The sequence below is a fragment of the Hemiscyllium ocellatum genome, chromosome 19 (genome assembly GCF_020745735.1).
Source record: "Hemiscyllium ocellatum isolate sHemOce1 chromosome 19, sHemOce1.pat.X.cur, whole genome shotgun sequence".
Classification (NCBI taxonomy): domain Eukaryota; kingdom Metazoa; phylum Chordata; class Chondrichthyes; order Orectolobiformes; family Hemiscylliidae; genus Hemiscyllium; species Hemiscyllium ocellatum.
In genome coordinates this window covers 34,909,472-34,936,968 of record NC_083419.1, presented here as the reverse complement: position 1 = coordinate 34,936,968, position 27,497 = coordinate 34,909,472, and the positions used below count along the sequence as shown (strand labels likewise).

Sequence of the window (27,497 nt, the reverse complement as noted above, 5' to 3'; positions counted from 1 at the left end):
GGGATAAAATTGTAAGCCTTTTCTATGGGAAGACAAATGTTTACATGTCTTGAACTATGAAGGAAAATTCTCACTTTTTGACAATGGAAGAATGGAACTTGTCACCAGGGGGCTCACCTTTTAACATGGTTCAAAGACCTGAGATGATATGCATTGCAATCTCTTGTGCCCAGCTGCGAGTTAGTGATATGAGATCTCTTGATTGCAAGCAACAAAAATTCTGCTTTCAGTTAAGTTTTTTTTAGAAAACAAAAACCAATAACAAAGGTATTCTTGAGTGAATAAATAATATTACCCAACCAATGTAGACAAAAGCCAGAAATATGTCAAATAAAACTTAAGTTTTAAGTGTCTTAAGACTGACAAGTCTAACTTAAAATGAAATAGCTATTTTGCTGTTTGCTATCTATTTTGGATTACCTTGCATGGATCAGCAACAGAAGTACTCAGCAGTGCTGAGGCTGTCCAACAGTCACTACTCCAAGACCATATTTAAAGTCCAGTTGCATACTGGTTCAAATGCTGCAAGCCAGGAATAGCTCTTCACAGTTTGCTCATGAATGGATCTCCTTTTGGCTTGAGGTAAGTTTCTTTTGGCATGATGGCTTGCAGACAGGGAGCTGGTGGTTGTGGATATGGTGAAGAGGATGATTATCTTCAGAACTGACCGAGGAGACCATGGCATCAGATGCTGCCAGTCTGGCCTGAAGTTGCCACCTGGATCAGTACTATGCATTGCTAGATGCTCCTCTAGACTAAGAGCTAGTCAATACCCTGTGCTCTGCAAGGGTAAGTGCAACTATCTCTTCTCTGCTACATTTCTATTCTGACTCTGCTAGTGGATCCACTTCTCATCGTGGCTCTGGATCTACCCTTCATACGCAGTATCTTTCCTCCATGGATTTCACCTCTCGATTTTCTCATTTCTATTCTCTGCATTTCCTACATCTCTCAATCGTTGCCTACTTGCACAGAAACTAGAAGCTTCCAGGAGAAAATAGCACATTGGACAATGGCCTAAATTGGGTTGAGGGTTGGCTGACATGGCATGTTCAGCCCTATAAAGAAGCTATCATTAGTTGGGATGGGATAGAGACTGCTCCTGTTATGTTGTGTCCAAGCAACATTCACTGCAAGGTAAAAACAATGACGGCAGATGCTGGAAACCAGATTCTGGATCGGTGGTGATGGATGAGCACAACAGTTCAGGCAGCATCCAATGAGTGGTAAAATCGATGTTTCGGGCAAAAGCCCTTCAGGAATAAAGGTAGTGAGCCTGGCTAGAGGAGGGTGGGGGAGGGGAGAAAGTAGCATAGAGTACAATGGGTGAGTGCAGGAGGGGATGAAGGTAATAGGTCAGGGAGGAGAGGGTAGTTGGAAAAGGAGCTAGGCAGGTAGGACAAGTCATGGGGACAGTGCTGAGCTGGAAGTTTGGAACTGCGGTGAGGTGGGGGAAGGGGAAATGAGGAAACTGTTGAAGTCCACATTGATGCCCTGGGGTTGAAGTGTTCCGAGGTGGAAGATGAGGCGTTCTTCCTTCAGGTGTCTGGTGGTGAGGGAGCGACTGTGAAGGAGGCCCAGGAGTGGGATGGGAAGTTGAAATGTTGGGCCACAGGGCGGTGTGGTTGATTGGTCCGGGTGTCCCGGAGATGTTCCCTAAAGCGCTGTACTAGGAGGCACCCAGTCTCCCCAATGTAGAGGAGACCGCATCGGGAGCAACGGATACAATAAATGATATTGGTGGATGTGCAGGTAAAACTTTAATGGATGTGGAAGGCTCCTTTAGGACCTTGGATAGAGGTGTGGGCACAGGTTTTACAGTTCCTGTGGTGACGGGAGAATGTGCCAGGATGGGAGGGTGGGTTGTAGGGTAGCGTGGACCTGACCAGGTAGTCATGGAGGGAACAGTCTTTGCGGAAGGCGGAAAGGGGTGGGGAGGGAAATATATCCCTGGTGGTGGGGTCTTTTTGGAGGTGGTGGAAATGTCGGTGGATGATTTGGTTTATTCAAAGGTTTGTGGGGTGGAAGGTGAGCACCAGGGGCGTTCTGTCCTTGTTACGGTTGGAGGGGTGGGGTCTGAGGGCAGAGGTGCGGGATGTGGACGAGATGCATTGGAGGGCATCTTTAACCACGTGGGAAGGGAAATTGCGGTCTCTAAAGGAGGATACCATCTGGAGTGTTCGATGATGGAATTGATCCTCCTGGGAGCAGATACGGCTGAGGCGGAGGAATTGGGGATACAGGATGGCATTTTTGCAAGAGGTAGGATGGAAAGAGGTGTAATCCAGGTAGCTGTGGGAGTCGGTCGGTTTGTAAAAAATGTTAGTGTCAAGTCGGTAGTCATTAATGGAGATGGAGAGGTCCAGGAAGGGGAGGGAGGTGTCCGAGATGGTCCAGGTAAATTTAAGATCAGGGTGGAATGTGTTGGTGAAGTTGATGGATTGCTCAACCTCCTCGCAGGAGCACGAGGTGGTGCCAATGTAGCAGATGAAGAGGTGGGGAGTGGTGCTCATGTAATTACGGAAGATCAACTGTTCTACGTAGCCAACAAAGACAGGTATAGCTGGGGCCCATACGTGTGCCCATGGCTAACCCCTTTTGGTCTGGAGGAAGTGGGAGGATTCAAAGGAGAAATTAAGGGTAAGGAGCAGTTCGGCCAAACGAATGCGTGTCGGTGGAAAGGTACTGTTGGGGATGTCTGGAGAGGAAAAAACTGAGGGCTTGGAGGCCCTGGTCATGGCGGATGGAGGTGTAGAGGGATTGGATATCCATGGTGAAGATGAGGCGTTGGGGGCTGGGGAAACTGAAGTCTTGGAGGAGGTGGAGGACGTGGGTGGTGTCTCGAACATATATGGGGAGTTCCTGGACTCTGAGGATAGGACAGTGTCGAGGTAGGTAGAGATGAGTTCAGGGGGCAGAACAAACAAACCAAAAAGATGCATGTGGGAATGTGCAGGCTGTTTGACTGTAAACACATGGATGTAAAAGCAGTGAATAATTACTTCATTCAAATCTGCTGGGAATGTCAAGTCCTGTCTGGCTTTTTGTGCCCATCATTTGTGCTGAATGATGAAAGTGTTGTTCTTAATAAATGTTTTATTTTCCTCAAGAATGCTACTGCTGTCATAGCTCCTCGTCCTCCATGTTCCCCTCCTTGCTGCCTCTAGTTGGTAGAGCACAACATGCAAGAATTATGCAGGGAACTCTTTTTCTATTAAATGATGTAAAGTAGGTCCTGATCTGTCCAAGCATAAGAACATTGTCATGAGGCCTATCAATCTGCCTATGATGGCTCTAGTGCAAACTATGCAGCACTGTATCCATGCTCAGCCTCTCTAAAGGTTGTTATAAAGTCATCGCTAAGATTTGGAGAGGGTAGATGATTTTATTTCCTGAGTTCTCAGTGAATTGTCATTTCCCCAAATTGATTTTTTTTTCAGAGTGCTGTTTTATTTTTGAAATAGTGAAAATAGACAGAAAGGAAGAGTTCCAGCTCTTGTGACACATATATTCTCCTTCCTGCTTTGCTTAACTATTTTTAAACAGCTACATTTGTGTGCATCCTAGAATCTTGCTCCATGGCCTTTCTAAAATGGCTAAAAAGTAAGCAAGCCTCTCCTCTCCCAATATGTGAAACAAACTCAACGTGAATTCAACCAGAAGTGAGTTTCCTGATGCACTTCATTGTCTGGTTTCTGTGGGGTTTTTTTTTGAACTGAATTAGGCCTTTCAGCCTGTCAAGCCTAGTCCGATTGTGGCTTATTAAGCACTGCAGTAGCTCTTACCTATACCCTATCCAATGAGCCTCTGCACCATTGGTAATCAACTGCTACTGAGGATGACCTCTTCACTCCTATTTTTTTTCAGTCTGTTAGCCAACCTTTAATCCATGTCAGTATGTTACTTTTGATACCACATGCTTGAACTTTCATAATCAATCTCTGGATTGGACTGTATGGATCTTCTGAAGCTTGCCTGGATTTGTGGTTGGGTGACAACTGCAGGCATTTTAGCCCGCATTTTTCTTTAAGAGAACTTTTAGTCCTTTAAAAACCACTGGTATTAAACAGCATATGATGAAAGTTAGATAATAAAATTCAATTTATTATGAAGGTCTTATAAGGAAAAGGCTGAGGGACGTGAGGCTGTTTTTGTTAGAAGTAGGTTGAGAGGTGACTTAATTGAGACATAAGATAATCAGAGTTAAATAGGTTGAACAGTGAGATCCTTTTTCCTCAAATGGTGATGGCTAGCAAAAAGGGACATAGCTTTAAATTGAGGGGTGATAAATATAAGACATGTCAGAGGTCGTTTCTTTACTCAGTATTAGGGGTGTGGAACACACTACAACAGTAGTAGACTTGCTAACTTTAAGAACATTTAAATGGTCATTAGATAGGCACATGGCCAAGAATGGAATAGTGTCGGTTAGATGGGCTTCAGATTGGTTCCATATGTTGGTGCAACATCGAGGACCAAAGGGCCTGTACTGCGCTGAAATGTTCTCTGTTTCAATAGTCCATCTCTTAATGTAGCAAAAAGAACGCCATCCTTAAAGAAAGTTTTGTTTCACATCAAATGTGAATAATGAATGAATATGGAACCAAATACAGCAAACTTTCTGGCCTCCAATTTCATCACAATTTTGAATGTAGTGTTTGAAAATGGAATGGGCTTCAGAAGATATTGTACGTAATTAAACTTTAATTACTATTAACTTGTGCACCTTCATAATATTTGCATAAAAAGCCTACCATTTGGCTTAAAGTCTCTCCTGCTGTTTAATCCAATCGTCACAGCTGAAACACATTTGATTTCTCATTCTGATTTCTCTCTTGAATTACTATTTAATGTTTTATTATAGTTTTGCTTAAATGGTTAATGGTAGAGAATTCTAATCACTCTAGATGTTTTCTTATCTCATGCAATATTATATGTTCAAAATAGACTTTCAAGGTCATATTTTAGATACTTTACTACAAGCCTTTGCAGTAAGCCTTCTAGTGTAATGGGAAATATTGTCTTCACCAACCTCTCTACATAACTATAACCTTAATCCTGGTTAATCTGTACCTTACTCCTCTATTGTTTAAACTGTTGAATGTTTCAAGCATTTTCCATTGTTATGACATGAATAATTAATAGCTGAACACAGTGACATGTCACATTCCTAATATTTCAAATAGAAATAACCTCAAACCCACAGCTTTTTCCTATCCAGCAATATTCCTCTTTTTTTAAACTGAAGTAGCTTTCTTGTCACGTACTCATGTATGCTGTGAAAGGTTTAAAAGTCACCACTTACACCACTATCATAGGTACCGATGTGCCTAGGTACAATCCTTTGTTACAAAATGAAGAAATGAAGACAAAGAAGTTACATTATAGCTGAACACAGTATAACCATAGGTCAGAAAAGCAAGAAGCAAAGGTTATAAAGCCAAAGACCACAGTCTCCCGAAGTCTCTCTGCAGCCAAATAGTGTTAGTGGTCGAACTGATCGCTGCCACCATAGTCTGCACTGGGGTCTGGCATCCTTGCTCTGCCCAGCTTTTGCCAACTGCCAACCCCACTTTGGAGGCCTTACAATGACATTTTATCAAAGGTTTTTAATATTGCATGTTTTATCCTTTTTTAATTCATATTTCTAAAGTCAGTCAAATGGGTCTGCTTTATAGATATTTACTCAGTTAACTGTTTTCTCAGTATCGGCTAATTGTGTGCTGTATGAATAGTCTTGAGCTATTGATAAATCAATGGTGTATAATCCATATCTCTCGAATATTTAATAGCGAATCCTAACTGAACAAAAACTATTTTGTAAAAGCTTGAGTGGAATGAAAGCCTGGACTCCATTCTGTATGTAATTCTTACTGTGTGCATCTGGTATTCATTCCTAAAAGCCATCTGCAACCTTCAACCACACACGCATTAGAAAATTGCTTTGTTCACAGCATCCAAATATAGCTTTAGCTGGCCTTGCATCTCGCTAATATTTCAATTGCAGTTGCAAATGTAGTTTTGATAAGTTTTTGGCTGCTCCTTTAGAACTTAAATCTTTTTTCTTGATAACTGCTGGAATGTGTAGATGTCAATGAATGCTGTCTTGCAGTAGAAGAGTGCTGGAAACACTCAACAGCTTAAGCAGCATCTGTGGAGAGCGAAACTGGTCAAACATAAAACAGACTGTAAATATTGGAAGTGGAATTATTTTGACACAATCACTAATTTAATATGCTCGGAATTACATGAGAGCAATAGACCGCCTGTATCACTGCAACCAAACTGATGCATTCCTTTGAATCTTTTAGGTATGATCTCTTAAATGTTGCAAAGCATGATCAAAATAGTAGAACTAAAACCTTATGCTGAGTGATTTGGACTCTGCCACCGGTTAGTTTTTTTTCTCAAGCCCAGGAATTAAGGGATACCGGGAGAGTGTGGCTAAGTGGTGTTGAAATGTCCATTAGTTATGAGTAAATGGTGGAGTGGACTCAATGGGCTGAATGGCCTTACTTCCACTCCTCTGTCCTATGGTGTCTCAAATGCAGTTCTTCCTTCAATTTTGTGTGATACTTCAGTCATATTCTGACCCAATCACAGTCCTTAAATCTCTTTGGACTTTGCTATGATGAGCATAAACCATTCATTCTCAACATTCTAAGCATAACAACAGCCTTCAACTGGTAGTTGGTACCATCCTTCTCCAACATATCTCCTCCCAAGTCCAGAGGTGTTTGGCATACTTAGTTCCATTCTTTGCTGTTCAATCAAATTTAGAGAATTACCTATAATGGCCTTTCCCCATTCCTGGAAAGCTCCTGAGGATCTACTTTTGGCCTGTTTGTCATGTACGTGCTAGCCCTCAAGGCACTCACCCACAAACGCATCAGGAATGTAACATATTCTGCTGGCATTTGCTTCCTTCACCACCTCTTAACCACTTTCTGCTTGTCTGCTATGGAGTATTGGACAAGCAGAATTTTTTTCCCAGTATCGGTTCCCTATCCCTCATTCAGACAATTATCTGAAGCTGAACCAGATTGTTTTGCAAATTTTTTTCCAGACGAGTTGTTAACCACCTAATTGAACCATTACTGTGTGCTTTCAAATCTGTACCATTGTTCACCTCTGATCCTGCCTCATCTGCTATCGAAACCTGCAGCTTTGGTATCTCTAGGCTTTACTATTTCATTACAGTCCACTAAAGTTGTCAAATTTGGTGAAAGTTCCTAACTCTGTCCCATTTTTACAACCAGATGAGGGGACTCCAAATCATGGCCTTCTTTCTAACCTGTGTGTCACTGGCGTCATTTGTTGTAGTTTTCCATTTAAAAATTATCCATTGTGACTTTCATCCCAACGTTTAACTTCCAGAAAGGTTTGATTTCAAACCATATAAGACATACCTGGGTTCCAGTGTCTTGTACCAGTAGTAGTTTCAGCTCAGACTGATTCTTCTTTACTGATGATTTCATGAGCTTGGCTCAGCCTGGCCAACTGATCATAGCAACCATTTAGGTCCGTGTTTATCTTGTTTAAAAATCATGAAGGTCTGGGGCATTAAAGTCAGAGGAAGTTAGTTGAGTATTGGTCGTCAATGCTTGCTGTTGTCATAATAAGCCTGAAACATTTAATGTTAAATCCAATTTTAGATTTGTTTTTCTTTCTACCTACAAGGATCCATCTATTTAGCCAGGGACTTAGCACCTAGGATCACTTTGCTGTGGACCTGTTCAAGAAATGCCTGTCACAATACCATCTAAAATGCTGGAGATTTCTTCCCAGGCCAAAGCTACCTCCTGAAGATTTGAGTACTGGCTCTACCCATTTAAGAAATCCTTTCAATACTACCCAAGAATCCCACACCCCAAAAGTTACCTATATGGTGTTGTGATTACTTTCGTGAATCAGCCCTCCCCAAATTACAAATTCAGGTGATTATGTAAATCATTCAGGTCTTCAGCCATTGGCTGGACAGGCTGATTGTTCAGCACACCATCTGCCCAGTGTAAAATTGGAAGTTATTTAATTGCTGCTGAATCCTAAGTCTTGGTTTTAATGTGGGGTAGCTAGGAAAATCAACAAACCCTTGTGATAATGCCAGAGTGGGACCAGTGATTGTAATATCTTGACCATCTTTTAATTTGACTGTTGTAATCTCATGTAATCATATCAGAAAACAGGCAGTTTCTATATTTTTGCAGTCCAGTTTTTAAGTGGATCATCTGAGGAGTGTTTTAAAGTCTGGATGCATACCTTAAAGTGAAATTACATTTCTGGTTTTCGAATTTCATGGCAGCCTAGACAGAATTTTGTCTGCTCTTTAAATTTGGGACAAGTTTGATGTGCAATTTTCATGTCCCTCTTTGGAAGTCAGGAAAAAGATGTGCCATGCCACTATATAGCAGGATCATCATGTAATTACCCAGCAGATTGGGCAGGGGGAGTTGAGGGGAGCATTGTTAGTTGCAACAATAGCAAGACTTGACTATATAGTCGGAAAGGGTTCAATTATTTCACAATTGAAATTGATTATAGTTCCTCACCTCCTGTTTTTTAACAACAACAACCAATGCTCCTGTCTCTGTCCCTTCCCACCAATTATAGTAGTTTACTCTCCTCCTTTCAACCAAAAAAAACACACTGCAGCACCATTTTCCTGTTCTAAGTATACTCACTGTCTTCACACTAATACTGAAAACAATCTCACCCCGCAACTAATGTTTGCACAATCATCACCTCACAGTGCTGTTTCCTAGTTTCACATTGCAGACAGATGTCTTTACTTACTCATCTTTTGAACGTCTTAAATGTAAAGGTGATGACAAGTGGAGCAAGAAGAGACCAGAAGCTTCGTTCACCAACTTATAATTTCTGCAAGACTCAGATTGTGGAAATTGGATCTGAAATGTCTTTGGCTCACTTGACTTAGATACAAATCTCTGTTAATAACATTCTCACAAACAACTTGTGCTTGCTCCCTGTACATTAATGTTTTAGAGTCAGTTCACTTTGACCTACACAAGGAACCTTTTAAACACCGAGATATCTTGGATGATATTGCACGTTTTTTCTAACATACTCAAATCAAGTTGAGTCCATCTGAAGAGCTCACTGATTATTTTGCAAGGTCATTGTAGCACCACTTTGACTACAGTACTTTTGTATAAAAAAGGCAATTAGTTTCAATATGTTTATTTCTGGGACTAGTTTGTTTGACTCTGCTGAAACACATTTTCAATCATTAGCCTGCCTTGCAACCATATTCGACCCTGGGGAGATCTTTGTTATTTCAGGTTGAAGGTCCATCTGTGCATTCCTTCAGAACCAGCAAGCCAAATTAAAAGACCACCATTCCCTTCTTGTAAGAATGCAATTCATAGTTTCCCTGCAGCTGTGACCATACATGGAAACAAATATTTCATCGTCATGTCTTGAACTTTCAATTTTAAGTAGAATCCAAAGTCTAACTTAGAAACTTTTTAATGAGAAATTGTACAGAGCTATGTTGTAAAAAGGATTCTCCATGGATATTCCCATGTTGGTTCGATATGCTAAAATTTAGAAACCCGAGTACTTGATGTGGGAACATCTATATTTAGATTGTTGAGTGTAGTTTGCTGGAGTCACACAGCTGATCTGCAGCAGTTCTGTTTCAGTGAAGAGATTTTCAAGCAGTACGCTGTTTATATTAAAAGATCACCTCAATTTTGTAATTTTCTTGGTGATTGCTGACAACCCATTGATTCAATTTATGCTTCACAGAATTCTATTTGATTCCAAAGGAAGCCTGGTAAGTAGAATTTATTTTTGGAGAAAGTGGTGTAAGTAGTGATTGCTATAATTAAATCGCTGAGTTTTTAACATTATATCAAATGGACACTAGACAGTAACCTGAAACTTCTGTTCATCAATTTCCAATTTAATATCAAATTTCTCTAACAGTTGATTAGTGAAATAAATGTTTAAGATGCACCTAAGTCCTGACGCACACAGATTTGGAGAATGATTCTGTAATTGTTATTAAATTTGAACAGTAAAATGTATTTGTTTAATATAAGTAAGATGTTCTTATCAATTTACCCAAACTTGAGTCTTCAAAGACTCCATACGTGTATATTAACTGATTTCCTTGAAAAATCCAAGTAGATATGTAATTATAAAGTTAGACTTTTGTTATTGGTTAATTTAAAATTTCACTGGTGTGAGGTTTGCACACTCAAATTATCTGGACCCATAATAGAAGTGCAATAATGAAATGAGAAAAGGAGTTGTCAACTCAGCTCGAATTACATCAGGACACAAACAGTGCAGCTTCTAATGATCAATTGAAAGTATTGGAATAACAATAATTTCCTCAAGCCATGTAACATGGGGATAGTAAAACAAACTATTTTATATAATTAGTTGATCTAATCTGACAATGACAGCAGGCTGGCAGTTTGTGCAGACGGGAAGGGGGAAGTAAATGCCACAGTACTTTATCCATGCTTATCAACTTGGATCAGTGCCCACCACAATTTTACCAGCGGCGTGGTGTTGTCAGGGGGCATGCCAGGCCATGAGCCATTTGAGGCCCCTTAAGTCTTACTTAGAGGCTGGATCATGCCACACTGGTAGGCTTTTACTGTGCAGGTTGGCGATGAATATTTGGTAGGGGATAGGGGGAGTCAGTGGGCTTGTCAGAGAGCCAATACCTTCCTACATGTTTGGCTCCTTTGTTCCAGGCCCCTCACTGCATTTTCTGGAGCCTACCAGCCTGGACAAGGCAAAAATCTCCAGACTTACCTTTAGTCCTGGTTTCGGCACAACAATGCCTTTGTGCCAGCTCCACTGCCGAACCAACAGAAGCCATTGCTCCCACTAAAGACATGATGGTTTCTGATTTGCATGTTGCTCCCTGTGCTGAGACTTCCTGTTGGTCAGAAAACCAACTTGAAGGCAGTTTTTATGGACCTGGGCATCGTTGGCCAGCCAGCAGTTATCACTCATCCCTAATTGCCCTCAAGAAGATGGTAGTGAGCTGCTTTCTTGAGCCACTGCAGTCAAGATCTGTAGGTTGACCCACAATGCCATTTGGTAGGAAATTCCAGAGTTTTGACCCAGTGACTAAAGGAATCACGGTTTTATTTTCAAGTCAGGATGGTGAGTCACTTGGAAGGGAACTTGCAGGTTTCCATGTATCTGCTGCACTTGTCCTTCTAAATGGAAGCTGTCATGGGTTTGGAAGGTGCTGTCTGAGGATTTTTGGTGAATTTCTGCAGCGCATCTTGTGGATAGTACATACTGTTACTACAGAGCATTGGTGGTGGAGGGAGTGCATGCTTGTGGATGTAGTGCCAGTCATGAGGGTTCCTTTGTTTTGGATAGTATCAAGCTTCTTGAGTATTGCTGGATCTGTACCCATCCATGCAAGCAGGGAGTATTCCGTCACACTCCTAACTTGTGTTTTGTTGATGGTGGATAGGCATTGGGGAGTCAGGAGGTGAGTTACTTGTTGTATTATTCCGAGCCTCTGACCTGCGTTTGTAACCACTGTGTTTATGTGGTGAGTCTTATCAATGGTAACTCCCAGGATGTTTGATAGCCAGGGATTCAGTGATGGTACTAGTACTGAATGTCAAGAAGCAGTGGTTAGATTGTCTCTTACTGGAAGTGGTCATTTCCTGGCAGTTGTGTGGCACAAATATTACTTGTCACTTGTCAGCCAAACCCTGGATATTGTCAGATCTTGTTGCATTTGAACATGGACTGCTTCAGTATCCGAGGAGTAGCAAATGATACTGATCATTGTGCAATAATTGGTGAATATCGCCACTTCTGATCTTATGATGGAGGGAATGTTATTGATAAAGCAGCTGAAGATGCTTGGGCCTAGGGCAGAGATATCCAGGAGGAACTCCTGCAGCGATATCCAGGAGCTGAGATGGTTGACCTCCAACAAGCAAAACCACTTTCCTATGTGCCAGGTATGACTCCAAAGAGTTTACCCCCGATACCCATTGATCCCAGTTTTGCTAGGCCTCCTTGATGTCGACAGCTGTCAATCTCATCTCACCTCTTTTATCCAGGTTTTAAACCAAGGCTATAATAAGGTTAGGAGCTGAGTGATCATGGCAGAATCCAAACTGGGTGTCACTGAGCAGGTTATCATTGAGCAAGTGATGCCTGATAGCACTGTTGATGATATCTTCCATCACTTCCCTGATGATTGAGAGTCAATTGATGGAGTGATAATTGACTAGATTTGATTTGGCCAGCTTCATGGATAGTTAGCCACTAAGTGGATGGGGTTGGGTTTGTTAGGCAAAAGTTCACAATGTGAAGTCTTGCCAGGACTTCAGCTGAAGTAGGGTGAAAAGGGGTGGAATATTAAGACCACAGGATTCAGGATAGATAAAATATGTAATTTTATCATCCATTTCTGAATTGTATTTTCTAGGAGCTAGCTTAATAGCAATGGGATTGGTTCATTGCAGACATCTGCTTTTTTTTTTAAAAAAAGCTTGATTTACTTGGCAATTTTATAATAACCTTACAGTTAAAATGATTAGTTTTCATAAAGAAGAGCTGTCATGTTTTCATGAAGTTATCACGTCTTCAGGAACCACTTTAGAATGCTGAGAGCTTTATGCTTCAATGTTATTTTTGTGCCACTGTCAGAATAGGGTCTAAGTAGTGAGCTTTGATGATATTAACAGGGGCCTTGGAAGGGAATAAGGAAATGGTAACATGTTGGTAATTGCTGTTCAGCCCCCTGCACTCACATTCCAGAGACATTAACTCAAATCCTACATGTAGTGGCTAGGGAATTCATACATCAATTAGTTAATAAGTCTGTAATACAAAAACAATTCAGCACTTTTAGAACTCGTTTGGTTCACTAATGTCCTTTAGGAGAGGAAATCTGCCATTCTGATCTGGCCTGGATTAGCCTGACTTACTTATGATTCCAGACCGTGAGACTTAGCTTCCAAGTGTAATAGTTGATGCAACAAGCTAATTGTATCAAACCTAATGTACATTGAACTGCAGCAGTTCAATTCTGCATTCTTGAGAGGTTTTTAGGGATGTGCAGTAAATTCCTGAGGTATTCTCATTGCCAAGAATGATTTAGAAAAAAAAGGCAGTGAAATATACTGATTTGAGCTTTGTAACAAGGAATTTAGCATTAATTGATTGCCAACATGTCTCATGACAATATATGAATGAATTGTAAATAAAGCAAGGGAAGCTCTGCAGGTCGCAACAAGGCGGTGTTATAGAAATATCAATAGAAACGGCTATAGCATGAATTGGATCATTAAAAAAAAATTGATCAAGTAACGTTAGTTTAAACCTATTGTCAGATGTTAGCTTAGCCTATGTTCTGAAGAATCTCAAAGAATGGGATACCAGAGCTAATTGCCTATTACTGAGGAATCTGAGATTATTGATCCATGGTTTTAAGAATGAATGAGGCTTGATTCCAGAATAATGTGTATGCAGACAAAAGTGAAGTAAACTTCACAAAGACTGTTAAATAGGAAGTTGCAAGCCTGCTGAGTCCCAACTTTCTTAGTCCTGAAGACGTGTTACACTCGAAACATTGAGTTCTCCACCTCCTCATGCTGCCTGGCTTGCTGTGTTCTTCCAGCCTACTGCCTGTCAACCTTGGATTCCAGCATCTACAGTTTTTTCGTCTCAGTCTCAACTTTCAACTCATTCCATTTAAATGTAGAGAAATCAAAGCTGCAAACTTGCAGTTCCAAGACATCTTGTCATAAACACCTGAATGGAAAATCTCCCCTAATTTCAATGTCAGAGCTGCAGGTAAGATAGAAATCCAAGGTTTTATATAGCGATATGGAGTTTGTGATAGCATGGAATAGAGGAGAAATTATAAAATTAAGGTATGTGCAACCATAATGCCATTAAAAAAGAATGTCATCACCCAACAGTATATGGGGGTTTGAAGATTTTGTCCTTCTACAAATTTTCTTCATCTTCTTTTATAGTGAAGATGCACTAAAATTTTCATTTATGTGCAAACCTATAGAATGTTAGTACTATCTTTTCCTGGCTTTAAGACCTTTTGAGAGATCCTGAATAGAGCCAGCCATTGAGAATTGTGCAACCTTACAAAGTAGTGGATCTGGGTTGAAAAATATGAATGCTAATGAGAGGTTTAATGCAAAGATTTGACATTATTTGAATAGGGCTAGGCTACATTTAATGAAAATATTCTCTACTTTGATTTCCTTCTCTTTTATTTAGTTTTGATGGAATACTGAATGGGAATTAATCTGTTTATGCGGATTATTAAGATTAGTAATCTTGCATTGTAATGTAAAAACACCAAACATCATTTGTACTTGATGTTTGGTGTTTTGTACATTACAATTCAAGATTATTAATCTGTTTATATATGTATTACACATGGTTTTAAACTTTAAGAGATTTGGATGCCCTATTTATCTGAAATTAAACTCCTTGTGAATTTGTATTTTTTGGTTAAGCTGTTGCAGATTTATATTTTAGTTTGCTACATAATTTTCTTTTCTGTTAGATGAAAATGCAGAACGGTATCAAGGATTTAACACTTTTTGACTTGGATGGTGAAAGCAAACTCTATGTGGTTGATTCGATAAACAATTTGCACAGAGCAAATACCTGTGAAGACCCCTGTGACCCAACGTCAAGTACGTATTACTGCAAAATCATATTTTAATAATATTTTCAATTGATTGGGGAACACTTCCACTTCTGAGACAGAATGTTATCACTTCAAATTGCAATCCAGAACTTGAGCACAAAATTTACTCTGACTCTCCAGTGCAGTACTGAAGGAGTGCTGACATGTCGGAGGTGTTGCCTGTCAGAAGATATCAAACAAAGGCCCCTGTTGCCCTTTAAATGGAAGAAAGAGTTCATGTGACATTTTCCTAAGAAAAACAGAAATGTTCTTCTCAGTTTCCTTTCAATTAAAATCATTCAACACATTATCTAGTTGTGTATCAAATTGCTCTTTGTCGAACTTTGGAGTGCATTAATTAAATTGGCTGTCAAATGCTTTCAGATTCTATAATCGCAAAAGGTGTTATCTAAAAGCAAGTCTTTTTCATCAAGTTTGGAATTCTTACATTATTATGTAATTTACTTTCAGGCGTTCATTTTGCACCGAATTATACCGAATTATAATATTAATTAATGGAACTTAAAAATGTTTTGACTGGTCCTTATTGAATTAGTTTCATTCAATCAAGGCAATGGTAAAGTTACAAAAACTGGTATTGGCATTTCTCATCCAGAAAGCAAATGAAATAGGACACTGTTCCCAGCCTATCTAGGAAGTGTGCATATGAAGATATGAAGTGAGGCTAAGATCAGAGTGATTAGAATCAAAGAATCACTAAAGTGTGGAAAAAGCCATTAAGCCTATTAAGTCTGAAGAGCATCCTATGCAGACATAACCCAGAACCTACATTTATCATCATTAATATAGCTAGCCTCTATGTCACTGGACACTATGGGCAATTTAGGATGGCCAATCCACCTAACCTGCACATTTTTGAACTGTGGGAGGAAACCAGAGCACATGGAGAAAATCCATAAAGACACAGGGGGAATGTGCAAACTCTACACAGAATCACTCAAGACTGCATTCCAACCTGGGTCCCTGGTGTTGTGAGGCAGCAGTGTAAACCCCCATGTCATTGTGCCATCTAATATCGTCAACATTCATCTTTTGTTTTTATTCATTCATGGGATATGGGAATCGCCAGCAAGGCTAGCATTTAATTCCCATTCCTAATTGCCTTTACACTGAATGGCTTCCTGGGTCATTTTAAAGGAGAATTAAGAGTCAGCTACTTTGCTGTGAGTCTGGAGGCATATGTTGACCAGATCAGGTAAAGAAGGCAGATTTTTCTTCTCTAAAATACATTAGAAAACTAGTTGAATTTTTGCAATTATTGACATTGGTTTCCTGGGTACCATTCGATAAGCTTTTTTTGACTTGACCATTTGCAATTCTGTGATTCAAACCCGTGTCCCGAGAAAATTAACCAGGGACCTCCAGATTACCAGTCCCTATGTCACTGCTTCCCCTTGTTTTTTGGGTTCATATAAATGCTGGCCATGCAGGCATGGAACTGAGGACGACTGTTACTTGTGCAATCATGTAACAATAAGATTTGCGAACTTTAGGAAAACATGGGAGAAAGAGGCAGAAGAAAAGTATAAATGTAAGAATGATCCTGCTGGTCAAATCGCCATCTCATGTTAATCTTGATTGAGCTAATGATATAGTGGCATTGTCCTGTAACTGATAAAGAAAGTGTAATCATTTTGTTTTGTATGTGGAATACTCCAGTACATGTAGTTAAAGGTAATCCTTGTATTTCATCTTTGTTCTTCTCTAGAACGTGATGTTATCCCTCACAGAACAACTACCATTTCCCAGACAAACACAGGAAATATTTAATAAAAAAACGAAAGAACTGTGAATGCTGTCAATCAGAAACGAAAACAGAAATTGTTGGAAAAGCTCAGCTGATCTGGCAGCATTTGTGGAGAGAAATCAGAATTAATGTTTTGCCTCTGGCCACCCGTGTATCAGTCTGAGGAAGGATCAACAGGACCCTGACACGTTAATTCTCATTTCTCTCTTCAAGAAATATTTATATCAAGATGCTGCCAGCACTTAGCCTTATCTACTTACTACCCAATATCCCTAGTGTACTGCCACTATTATTCCAAAGAACCTGTAACTTGCTTAAAAGTACTTTAATTTTCCTGTCTAAAGATACTTTCAATGATGGCATTATGTTCCGAGGCTTTCATTCACTAAGATGGCCTTATCGCTTAGTATCATTATCTGGCAAATAAATAAAACCAATTTTAAAAGTCTGAGCTAGTACAATTCTACAATTTCTAACATCTTTCTTTGGTACTACCAACTACCATGTAACATATATCCTTGCTATAATTGTTCTTGTATCATATACATTTTTTAAAAAAACACTGCTACAAAGGCACTAACAATGTGTAAGATGTTAATTTATCCAACATCTGTAATGCATTAAAGCACATCAGGGAAAGGACAAAAACGAATTCATTAGCATTTTCCTTTTACTGAGCCTTCATACAATGGTTTGCTGGAAAGTATTGAAGTGGTCCAGTGGCATTGTCATTTTAAGCATGCAGAATGTGTGCCAAGTTAATTCTCTTTAAATCTCTCCTAGATTCAGCAGAATGTGGAAGTGTTGCTGATGAAACTGAAGCACCCACGAAGGAATTGTTGAAAAATAATGAGAAAAACGAGCCTGAAGTTGGTATGAGGCACAAAAATTCTAAATGAGCAATCAGAGATAAATGTTAAAATGCTACAATTTCTGTATATAGGTTATTGATGTGTTGGTGATCCAGAAGGGGTGAGGTAATTTCCTAAGCAGATGATCAAATACACTAACATAAAAGCAAGTATATATTATCAGAGTTGCCCTCAATGGTGTATCATTAACAGTGTAATTCATCAAACAAAATGGTCTTAATGGTATCATGCAAGCAGCTAAAACCATTCCGTATGGTCATGAAATAGAGTTAGGATGTTCACTTTATTGTACAGATATTTCAAAATCTGTCATTTAAAACAATACACTTGTGGGTTGTTCTTTAGATTACTGGTAATGTATGGTATCTGTATTGTCTATTAGCTATGAGGACCAAGATTATTTTTTGAATATTTTATGTATAACACTTATCCTCTCTATTTGCTTCTACTTATTACTGGACAATGTTGAAAGAATATCAAGATGAAATAATGTATTTTCCATTATATACCCAGCCCTAAAGCACTCTTCAAACAAGTAGTTGACAGGCTGGGAATAATGCAGACCTATTTTTAAAGTTCTCAACAGCATGCCTAATCCTTCAACTCAAGAGCTTCATTCTGTAGCTGTAATAGTGAAACTCGTTTATCAAACCACCACAACTTTTAAATATTTATTGTAAGGCTCATATTCATTTTAAATGTAGCTGAGAATAATAGATTTCGACTAACAAATAACTTGCATGTAGAATATATTTAAAAAATGAATTCCAGGTAAAACCAAGCATGCCTTTAATATACAAATGAAAATAAATTAATACTAAGTTTGGTGAAGTACCACAATAGTCTACCATATCGTGCATTCTGTATTCAATCAGGAGTCAGCTCTCTGACAGTAAATGTAATCTATTGGGCTGATATTACAGAAGAGGAAACTTTACAGATTAAACACAAATTGGAATGCAGATATGCATTGCCATGACTTTCAGCCTATTGAATGGTTGCAAAATCCCAGACGTGCCGACTGAGTTTGGCTTCTTGCAGGTAAGAGCCCCTGCTAGCAGTGTGAAACCGCTGGCTCAAATTTCTGGCACTGTTTTCTGACCATCATCATGGATGTTTCTACACCCAAGGACTGCAGAAATTTAAGAAGGCAGCTCACTGTCACCTTCTCCAGGGCAATTAGTAATGGACAGTAAATGTTATCTTAGCCAGCGACACCCGCACCCTATAAACTGATAATAATAAGAAAAATTCCAATGTTTAAATCCATTTTATTTGCTTGCAATTCTTCCCTCAATAAATATTTCAATCTTCTGCTTTCCTTCACCATTTGAAAAAAAAATCACCTTAAAGGTAATCCTTCACCTCGAATATGCCAGCGCCATCTCCCAGTGTCCTTTTCTGCACTAGCCTTCTTTAAAGGTTGGGATCTCTCCACGCTGGAGGCTTCCTACCTCTATTCCTGATGAAGGGCTTTTGCCTGAAACATTGATTTTCCTGCTTCTCGGAGCTGCTTGACCTGCTGTGCTTTTCCAGCACCACTCTGATCTAAACTCTGGTTTCCAGCATCTGCATTCCTCACTTTTGCCTTCTTTAAAGGTTGGGAAGAGCAGAATTCAGGATCTTAAAATTTTGAAATCAATTCTGTTATTTGATTATTTACTCTCCAGTTACAACATTGAAAAGCAGTAATGGCTGAACTCAAGCTAGAAAAATATGTTTCTCTCTCAAACTGCTATTATCTATGTTAAATCTGATTACCTGTTTGAAAAAGAACTGGACAAATATTTGGTTAAGAAATGAGCTGCAAGTTGAAAGGATACATGTGTACACAGATGGTTAAATATCCAATGAAACTTAAAGCTTTTGGTTTTACAGAAACTATGGGAATATTGAATGTTGTAAAGCAACCAAACACAAGTTCAATGATACAGGTTATATTTAGAATCATAGAATTTGTAGAAATGAACAAAAACATCTATTCTGGCTGTCATTTTTGTGCTAGTTGATAAATAGCTACCCAGCTGAATCCCATCTTCCTGCACTTGGTTCATAGCTCTGCTATGACTGGGCATGACCAGCATGACTGGTCTGAATGCTCTTTAAATATGACCAGAGTTCTATGACTCTTTCAGGCAATGAATTTGAGATTCCAACCAGCCTTTGCATGAAAACATTTTCCCTCTTATTCTTCAATCACTTGTGTTAAATCTTTGCTCCTTGCTTTTTGATCTCTCTGTTAAGGTAAATGGATCATCTGTATTTGCTCTATCTAGGCTTCTCGTATCGTTATGCACCCAATTAATCAACCATCACCACTCAGTTCCAAGGGAAATAACCCCAGCCTATCCAAACTTTCCAATTTTGGCAACGTTCTCAAAAATCTCCTCTGTGCCTTCTTCCATGTTTCCTGTAATACAGACCAGAATTGTACACATTACTCATGCTGTAGTTTAGTTGGGGTTGTTTACAGTTCTAGCCTAACCTCGCTGTTCTTATATTCTCTATCTTATCTGATAAAGTAAGACATGCCAAAATATCAGCTTAACCACCTTATCATGCAAAGACTTGTGGGCATCTATTCCAGTGTTGTTTGTTCCTCCACACTACCCAGCATTCTCTATTTGTTGTGGATTTCATTGCCTTGCTTCACTGCACAAAATATATGAGCTCAGACTTCTCCAGTTTGACTTCCATATACCAGCCTGACCAAACCATTTATGCCTTCCTGTAATCTAAAATTTTCATCCCTATTACCAACCAAATGGCCAATTTTAAAATAATCTGTAAAAACTCTTTATTGTAACTCTAGGATTTGATTGTGAATTATTAATATAGACTATAAAAACACAAAGCAAGGGACTCAGTGCTGAGCCCTATAAACCTCCAGTCACAAAAGTACTCATCAATCATTGTTTCATGCTTTTAAGTCAACGTTGGATCAGATTTGCCACTCTCCCTTGAATTCCAAGTTTTAGCAAGACCTCCCTATTTTTATTTTTGTTCCATTTGAAATAAAGCCCAAACTTCCATTTGTTTTCACAATTACCAGCTGAACTTGTTTGTTAGCTTTTGGGATTTATGCACGAATACTCCCAAATCCCTCCGCTACAGCTTTCTACAGTCTTTTTTCCATTTAAATAGATACTGTAACATGTTAAACCTAATCGACATAGTTTTAGCTTCTTGACTATATTCCAGCTTATTCCACTGCAAGAGAAACTCCATGGTGGTGTGAGCAGGCAGCCTGTTAAATAACAGTTGGTCCAAAATTGCCATTTTACACACCAAAAACTTCCATAGTAGCAAAAACAGATTCCTTAACTTTTAACTTAGTTACTTAAACTAACAAAATATGAAATATTTGACATAACTAGTCATTGACTGACATTTCTGGCATATAATAAACCCTGCGGAGTTAAAAACCTTTTTTTAATTAATGGCTACACTGGTCGTCATACCTTGGCATAATGCATAGATGGGCAAAGATACAAGATCATAATCAATTAGTCTACATGCCTTATGTTCTGATGTTGAATAGCTGATAAAGGGAAGGGTAGACCATGTCCTTTCTTATGTTGAAAGGGATAATAAAGCTTCCAGGCTACTGTCCTGCTAAATGGTTGCTGAGCAAAATAAACAATTATATATTTATAGGTTTTTGCTTTCCCCATCAACTATTCAACCCCTTGGAATATTGGAATTATAACAGAGGAAAAACAACACAATTTTTAAGTGGTGGGGGAGGTGTTCAAAATGGAAACAATTTAGCAATAATGTTATTATTTCCCAGTTAATATTTTAATTTTGGTATGATGTTATCTTGTTTCTCCCAGGTCCAACAACAGTTAATTCTACAAAAACTGATCCTCCGTCTTGCTTTCGGCATTTGAAGAAAATGTTACTACTTGCTACTGTGATCATACTTCTTCTGATCAGCTTTGCACTTGCTGCGCTTGCTATCTTTTTTATTGGTGAGTATTATAAATTTTGGGTTCACTGTAAATCCCTTCTCAAGTTCAGTGGGATTGGTTGTTTTATTAAGCTGCTTCAGGGAATACAAAGGTACTTCCTTGACTGGGCCACCAGCTTAACACTAAGATGAATCATTCATGTCACCCACTCTATTCTGCTGAGACTCTCCCATCATGGAACCCTGGTTTAGGTCACTGAATGAGCTGAACTGCCTATTCCATGGATCTTTGGGAAATGGTGTTGGTTGGAAGGGGGCCAGCTGTTCTTCCTCAATAATTTCAGAGTGGTATTGCTCCATTCCTGTTACCTTAAAATGGCTTCTACAATCTCACCATTCTCAGAGCAAGAAGTAGTAATTGGCTGCTTCTGATGGCTCTCGCCCAAGGCAGACTGAGCAACACGTAATTTTTCTTTTTAAAATTTGAAATAGGTTTTATTGAATAAATTGATACTTTGGGACAGCATGGTTGCTCAGTGTTTAGCACTGCTGCCTCACAGCGCCAGGGACCTGGGTTTGATTCCAGCCTCTAGCGACTGTCTGTGTGAAGTTTGCACCTTCTCCCTGTGTCTGTGTGGGTTTCCTCCGAGTGCACCACAGTACAAAGATATACAGGTTAGGTGGTTTGGCCATGCTCAATTGTTCTGTAGTGTCCACGGATGTTCTAATATTCTTCAAAAGGTCAGCACAGACTTGGTGGGCCGAATGGCCTCTCCCTGCACTTTAGGATTCTGTGGTTGTATTCTAAGATTCTGTTGGAAATTCTTTCTGGGAACCTATATACCTGGCAATGGAAATAGATTTCTGATCTATCTGTACTAGATCAGATATCACTTTCACATTTCTGTGAGTGAACAATTTGACAGACAATTGTTATGGTAATAACTAAATGTGACTTTCTGCAAGTTTTCTTGATATTTATATGAGAATCGTGCCTTTCACTCCAATATGTCTTTCTCTGACTCTTTGCTTCTTACCTGAGCAATCTTTTTAGCCTAGTCTTTTGCCCAACCCATGTTAACCAATACATTTTAATCCAGTTCAGATAGAATTTGAAACAGAAGCAGGAGATGCTGGAGAGTCTCAGAAGCTCTGGCAGCATCTGTGGAAAGAGAAACAAAGTTACCTTTTCTGCTCAATGTGACTTACTCAAAATGAGTTGATCATTCAGTCCACCGAGTCTGTGTTAGGTCTTTTGAAGATAATTTCAATTATTCCCAGTCCATACTCTTGCCCATATCTCTGCACTTTTCATCAGATTTTTCCCAATTGCCTTTTGAAGATTGCTACTGAAAAGATAGCCACTTCGATCAGTCAGTGCATTTCAAACACACATCTCTAGTTCTAAACATTAAAAAATAGTGCTGTCTGCTCTATCTGTAATTAACTGTGGGGCAGGGTGGTCTTCATGTTTAGAGATCAATTGAGGCCCTGAATTGACCACTAAAGGGCCTCCTAAGGATCTCATTTTAGTCTTGCTAATATTCAACTTTCCATCTAGGCCAGACATGCAACAAATCTTGTTGGGTTTGTCTGTGGACTTCTGCTATCCTGGAGTACTCTTGCTGTCTAATCAAGGGACCTGGAAAGAGGGACTGCAGGAAAATGCTTCTCCCCTTCTGGTCAACCCTCCTCCCCACCATCTTCAGTGATCAAATACAGCAATCTCGTGTGCCTAGAGGATCCAGGAGCCTCAGGGCATGGGTCCTGCTGCTGATTAATAAATCTTGTTTCACGTAGAGACTGGGTTGAAAGGGGTGCCATCAGCTTTCACTGTGGATGATGGGCCATCTGTTAGTTACATTAAATTCTGATCCACAGCAATGCTTCTTGCTGTTTACTACACTTCCTAGTTTCATCTCCTCATCCAATTTCAACATTTGGGATGTCCATCTCAGCTCATCCAAAGCAACAGTGGTCTTAGCCCTGAATGTTGGGGAGCACAACTGCATATTTTATTATAATTCAAAAAATCACTGTGAAACTCTGTGTCTGTTTTTGCATTCATGTTTTTACTGCCCTTTTCCCCAATTGTACTTGATTTATCCATCATCTACAAAATGCACTTTGTCAAATACCCTATGAAAGTTCCTATACAAAAGGAGTCAGATAGCTCAGTTGGCTGGATGACTGTTTTGTAATGCCAACAGCATGGGCTCCTTACCATGAAGGACACTCCCTCTCAACCTCTGCTCCTCCCTGAGACATGGTAATCCTCAGATGAAGTCACCACATTCTTCCGTCTCTGATGTGCTGAGAAAATCAGTGCTGACTCTCAAGAGTTATTGGATTTGAAATGTTAACCGTAATTCTTTCTCCACAGATGCTGACAGACCTGCTGTGTTTCTCCAGCATTTATTTGAGCTGATGGAGTTTTTCGTTACAAAGACTGAGTCCATCTGATCAGCTACCTTGATTGTTTCCCTTCTCTTTTGTAACTTGTTGATACTGATTAAATCTAAGGTTCTCCCTACTCTGACCCTGACTTCATAAATGTCATCAGTTTTTCTCTAATCTCCCCTCATGTGCTCTCCGTTGATTAGATCCATCTTTTGATTTCTCGGCCCCATTCTTACTAAGCTGCTGACTGTACAATTTCCTTTCCTGATTCCCATGTTAGCTAATATGCTCATGGTTCTCTTTCCTCGGGTATTATTACCATCTCCTTCAAATCTGTTGTCAACACATCTCTCATCAAAAAACTAACCTTTGACCCCTTCATCATGCAAACTACCCGTCCACTTCTAAAACACCATTCTTACCAAGGTTTTCGTCTCTCAAACCTGGGCTGTCTTTCTTGGAATGTCGTGTCTGAATCCACTCAGTTCAAAGTAACAAAATGGCAGTTACCAAGGTGATAAACGACATCCTATGTTGATATTTTCTACTCATCCTGTTCAGAGATGTTATTACATGCCTTCAGAGGAGATGGGTTTGAACACGGATGGGTTTGTCTCAGACTTAGGGACACCACCAACTGAAAGCTATTTTTCTTCCTCATCTTATCTGCAGTCTTTGGCACAGCTGATCATAGAATTCAATTTCAATGCTTCTCCAGTAATTTTTAATTTTTTTTATACCTATTTTGCTAACCAACCTGTTGCTAGATGTTATGACACACCTCTGGAGCAGGTGGGGCTTGAACCTGGGCCCCTCACCCAGGATTAGGAATATTACCACTGCATTACAAGAGTGCTCCACCACCCCCACACCCCCTGCTTTTCCACTGATATCCGGCTAGCTGGGACTGCAGCCACCTGATTCTAATCTGATGTTTTTCAATCCTAGAAGGGAGTCAGCTGTAATTGCTTCTCTTTCTGTTCCTGCACTGTTATCTCTCATATCCCTCACGGAGCTATTAATGGTCCATTCCTGATCCTTAGCTACATGTCACACTGTGGCAATATCATTTGCTAATACCCATCTCCATCTCTCTTGCCCAATGCCCTCTCTCTAAACCATCATACTGTATGTCCAACATCCAATCCTGGGTGAGCAGTTTTTTTTCCTCCTAACCATTGGTCCTTGGTCCCCACTTGAACCATGGTCCCCTGGCGATCAATTCGATCCCTCTGACTGGTAAATTGTCTGAAGTGAAATTGGACTGCTTGTAACCTTGGGATGTTTTATTGTATGAAAGGTGCTCTATATTTGGGGTGGTAGCATAATGACAATGTAAGTGGATTAATTATAGATGTATTCACTGTCATAAAATCTGTTTGTTGGAATTATGTGAATTAAGAAGAATCTGTAATTGGGTACAATCAGTTGAAGGTGCTACATCAGTGCCCGAATGGTTTTATATCATTTCAAAATTTCTCAGATAATTATCCATAGTTTAACCTAGTTGCATCCACTTTGCAAGTACAAAGATTAACCAAGTTAGTCATGCAGAAAGCTTATACCTGGTCTGTACAGTAATTGGGTGCATTACTAATTGGGTAGGATGTGGACTTTGGATGGCTCTGCCAAATACACTGACATGGATTTGCACTTTACTTCAAGGTTGGAATGGGGCCTTTGTAATCATTTCAGAGCTGGAGACTTAAATGTGATCTCCCTAGTTTTAGTTTGCAATGTCAATTCTGCTAAGTATAGCTTTATTATAAAGTGTTATTCAAAAACCTAACCTTTAACTGAGAATTATACGCAGTAATGCGCTCATTTTGTGGAACTGACTGGATTTTGTGTCTTTAAAGCAATGTAAAATTGATACATAGTTGGAAAACACTTAATAACATACATATATTCTTGTTTATCCAGTAAGAATGGAGAATCAGCTTAATTACATTTCAACAAGAGTGACCTCAGAAGAGAGAAATATTAAAGACATCAAGATTCTCATGATGAACCATTTCAATGTTTCAAACGAGCTAAATGATAGTAACGTAACTGGAATATCTCCCATCTCTAACATACAAAGCCCATGATGAGAAGAACATAATTGAAAGGCATCAATGACTTATAAAGTCTGCAGGTTTTAAAGACTCCAATGAAAACTAAAACATCCAATGTGATGCCTCAGTTTACATAATCATCTTCAAACTATGTCTATTATATTGTCAACTGTGGTGCTGGAAGAATGCCTAAGCCCAGTCACATGGATTCCTTCAAGAAACATTTAAGAATAACAAACCCTTCACAGTGAATGCAATTATAAATGTGATCCATTGCAAATGTTCCAGCTAATTAAACTGAATCAGCCATTGACTGACTACAGTCACCTGACCCAGCAGGATAAACTGATTTGAATTACAGAACAAGAAATCCAAAAGGAATTAAGTCACAATGCTGCATGGCAGTTAATTCCTTTTTACAGGAGTCTGTTTAATTCTAAACAATCTCTCATTTACTTCCCAATGCAAGTACCAATCTATGAATGAACTTTGGTATTAAAGTGTTCTATATAAAACTAATAGCAATACCAAACCGTTTGATTTGTTTCAAAAACAAGTATCTTCAAATGTCTGTTCAGAAATAGGAATTAATACGCTAACTAAATTCTATCCTTTGATGAGAGTATCAACTAGAATTTTTGCTTCTTTACTAATCAAAGTGAAATATGATAATCTGCAAAGACTGAATCCAAGAGTGTGCTATGACATATTCAATGGGTTAAATTCATTCTGGAGAACTTTTAACAACTGGGCAACTTGGACAACTGTCTATGTGGAGTTTGCACGTTCTCCCCGTGTCTGTGTGGGTTTCGTCTGGGTGCTCTGGTTTCCTCCCACACTCCAAAGATATGCAGGTTAGGTGGATTGGCCATGCTAAATTGTCCATAGTGTCCTGAGATGTGTAGGCTAGGTGGTTGTAGCCATGGGAAATGCAGCATTAACAGAATGAGGAATATGGCATGAAATTTTAGGAAGGCACGCAATGTAAATACATGGAAATTGATATGTGTGTCGGTGCATGAGCATGTATACCAGTACAGCTAGAACTTTCATTCCCACTACTGCTGCCCATTTGTTTACTTGTGTAGTTTCATGAATAGTTCATTCGGTTTTTTGCCGCTCCAAATTCTGCTGTTCAAGGTAACTGCCAACTTGCTGAATGCTAGAGCTGGCTCAAAGGGCAAGCACAATTTGAAAGCTGTTGTAAGTTAATGCTCATTCTTTTATGTGAATGGCTTGTTAAACCATTAAGAGTTGACCACATATTATGGGACTAGATGTCAAACACTACGAGTTAATTTTTCATGATTTTGTTATGAAATTGAAACAAATATTGAAGAGATATGTAGCTGTAACAATCAATGAACCTGGAAAGATAATGTGACAAATTTGCATAAAAGGATTAAAATTGACATGTCAATATTTAAAGCGATGGATATAATTGGTGAATTTTAATTAGCTGAGACAAGAACTAAAGGCAATGTAATTAAAAATTAATAATCTGAAAACTGCATTATTAAAAGATACAAGAACTAATTGGTTAGACAATTTAAATTAAGCAAACGTAAAAGCTGAACGCAGTTCCTATGGCAATATAAACTCAATCTATAATGCATAAACTGAATTAAGTGTGGTTAGCCTCTGGCAACCTCTTCTGAGGTAGAAGCTTCAATAATAAATGATTAATTAGTAAGCATTAGTTGATCAAATATTTTTCTCCAGATTTTTGACTTGGACTGTGTCAATAATTAGAACCTGTTTTGGAGAGAAGGCTTGGGTTTTCATGAAGCCAGCTGTGACCTCAGGATAT

General features: G+C 39.2%; 1 protein-coding gene across 1 annotated transcript; it reads left to right on the top strand.

The window, feature by feature from the left end:
• Nucleotides 1-519: 519 nt before the first annotated feature.
• On the top strand, nucleotides 520-26,975 carry LOC132825057 (leucine-rich single-pass membrane protein 1-like). The gene is made up of 5 exons (XM_060840063.1): nucleotides 520-582; nucleotides 14,552-14,684; nucleotides 17,229-17,318; nucleotides 21,154-21,291; nucleotides 25,554-26,975. Exons 1-5 carry the CDS (start codon nucleotides 520-522, stop codon nucleotides 25,718-25,720), a joined length of 591 nt encoding a protein of 196 aa, XP_060696046.1. The 3' UTR covers nucleotides 25,721-26,975.
• The last annotated feature ends 522 nt before the right edge of the window (nucleotides 26,976-27,497 follow it).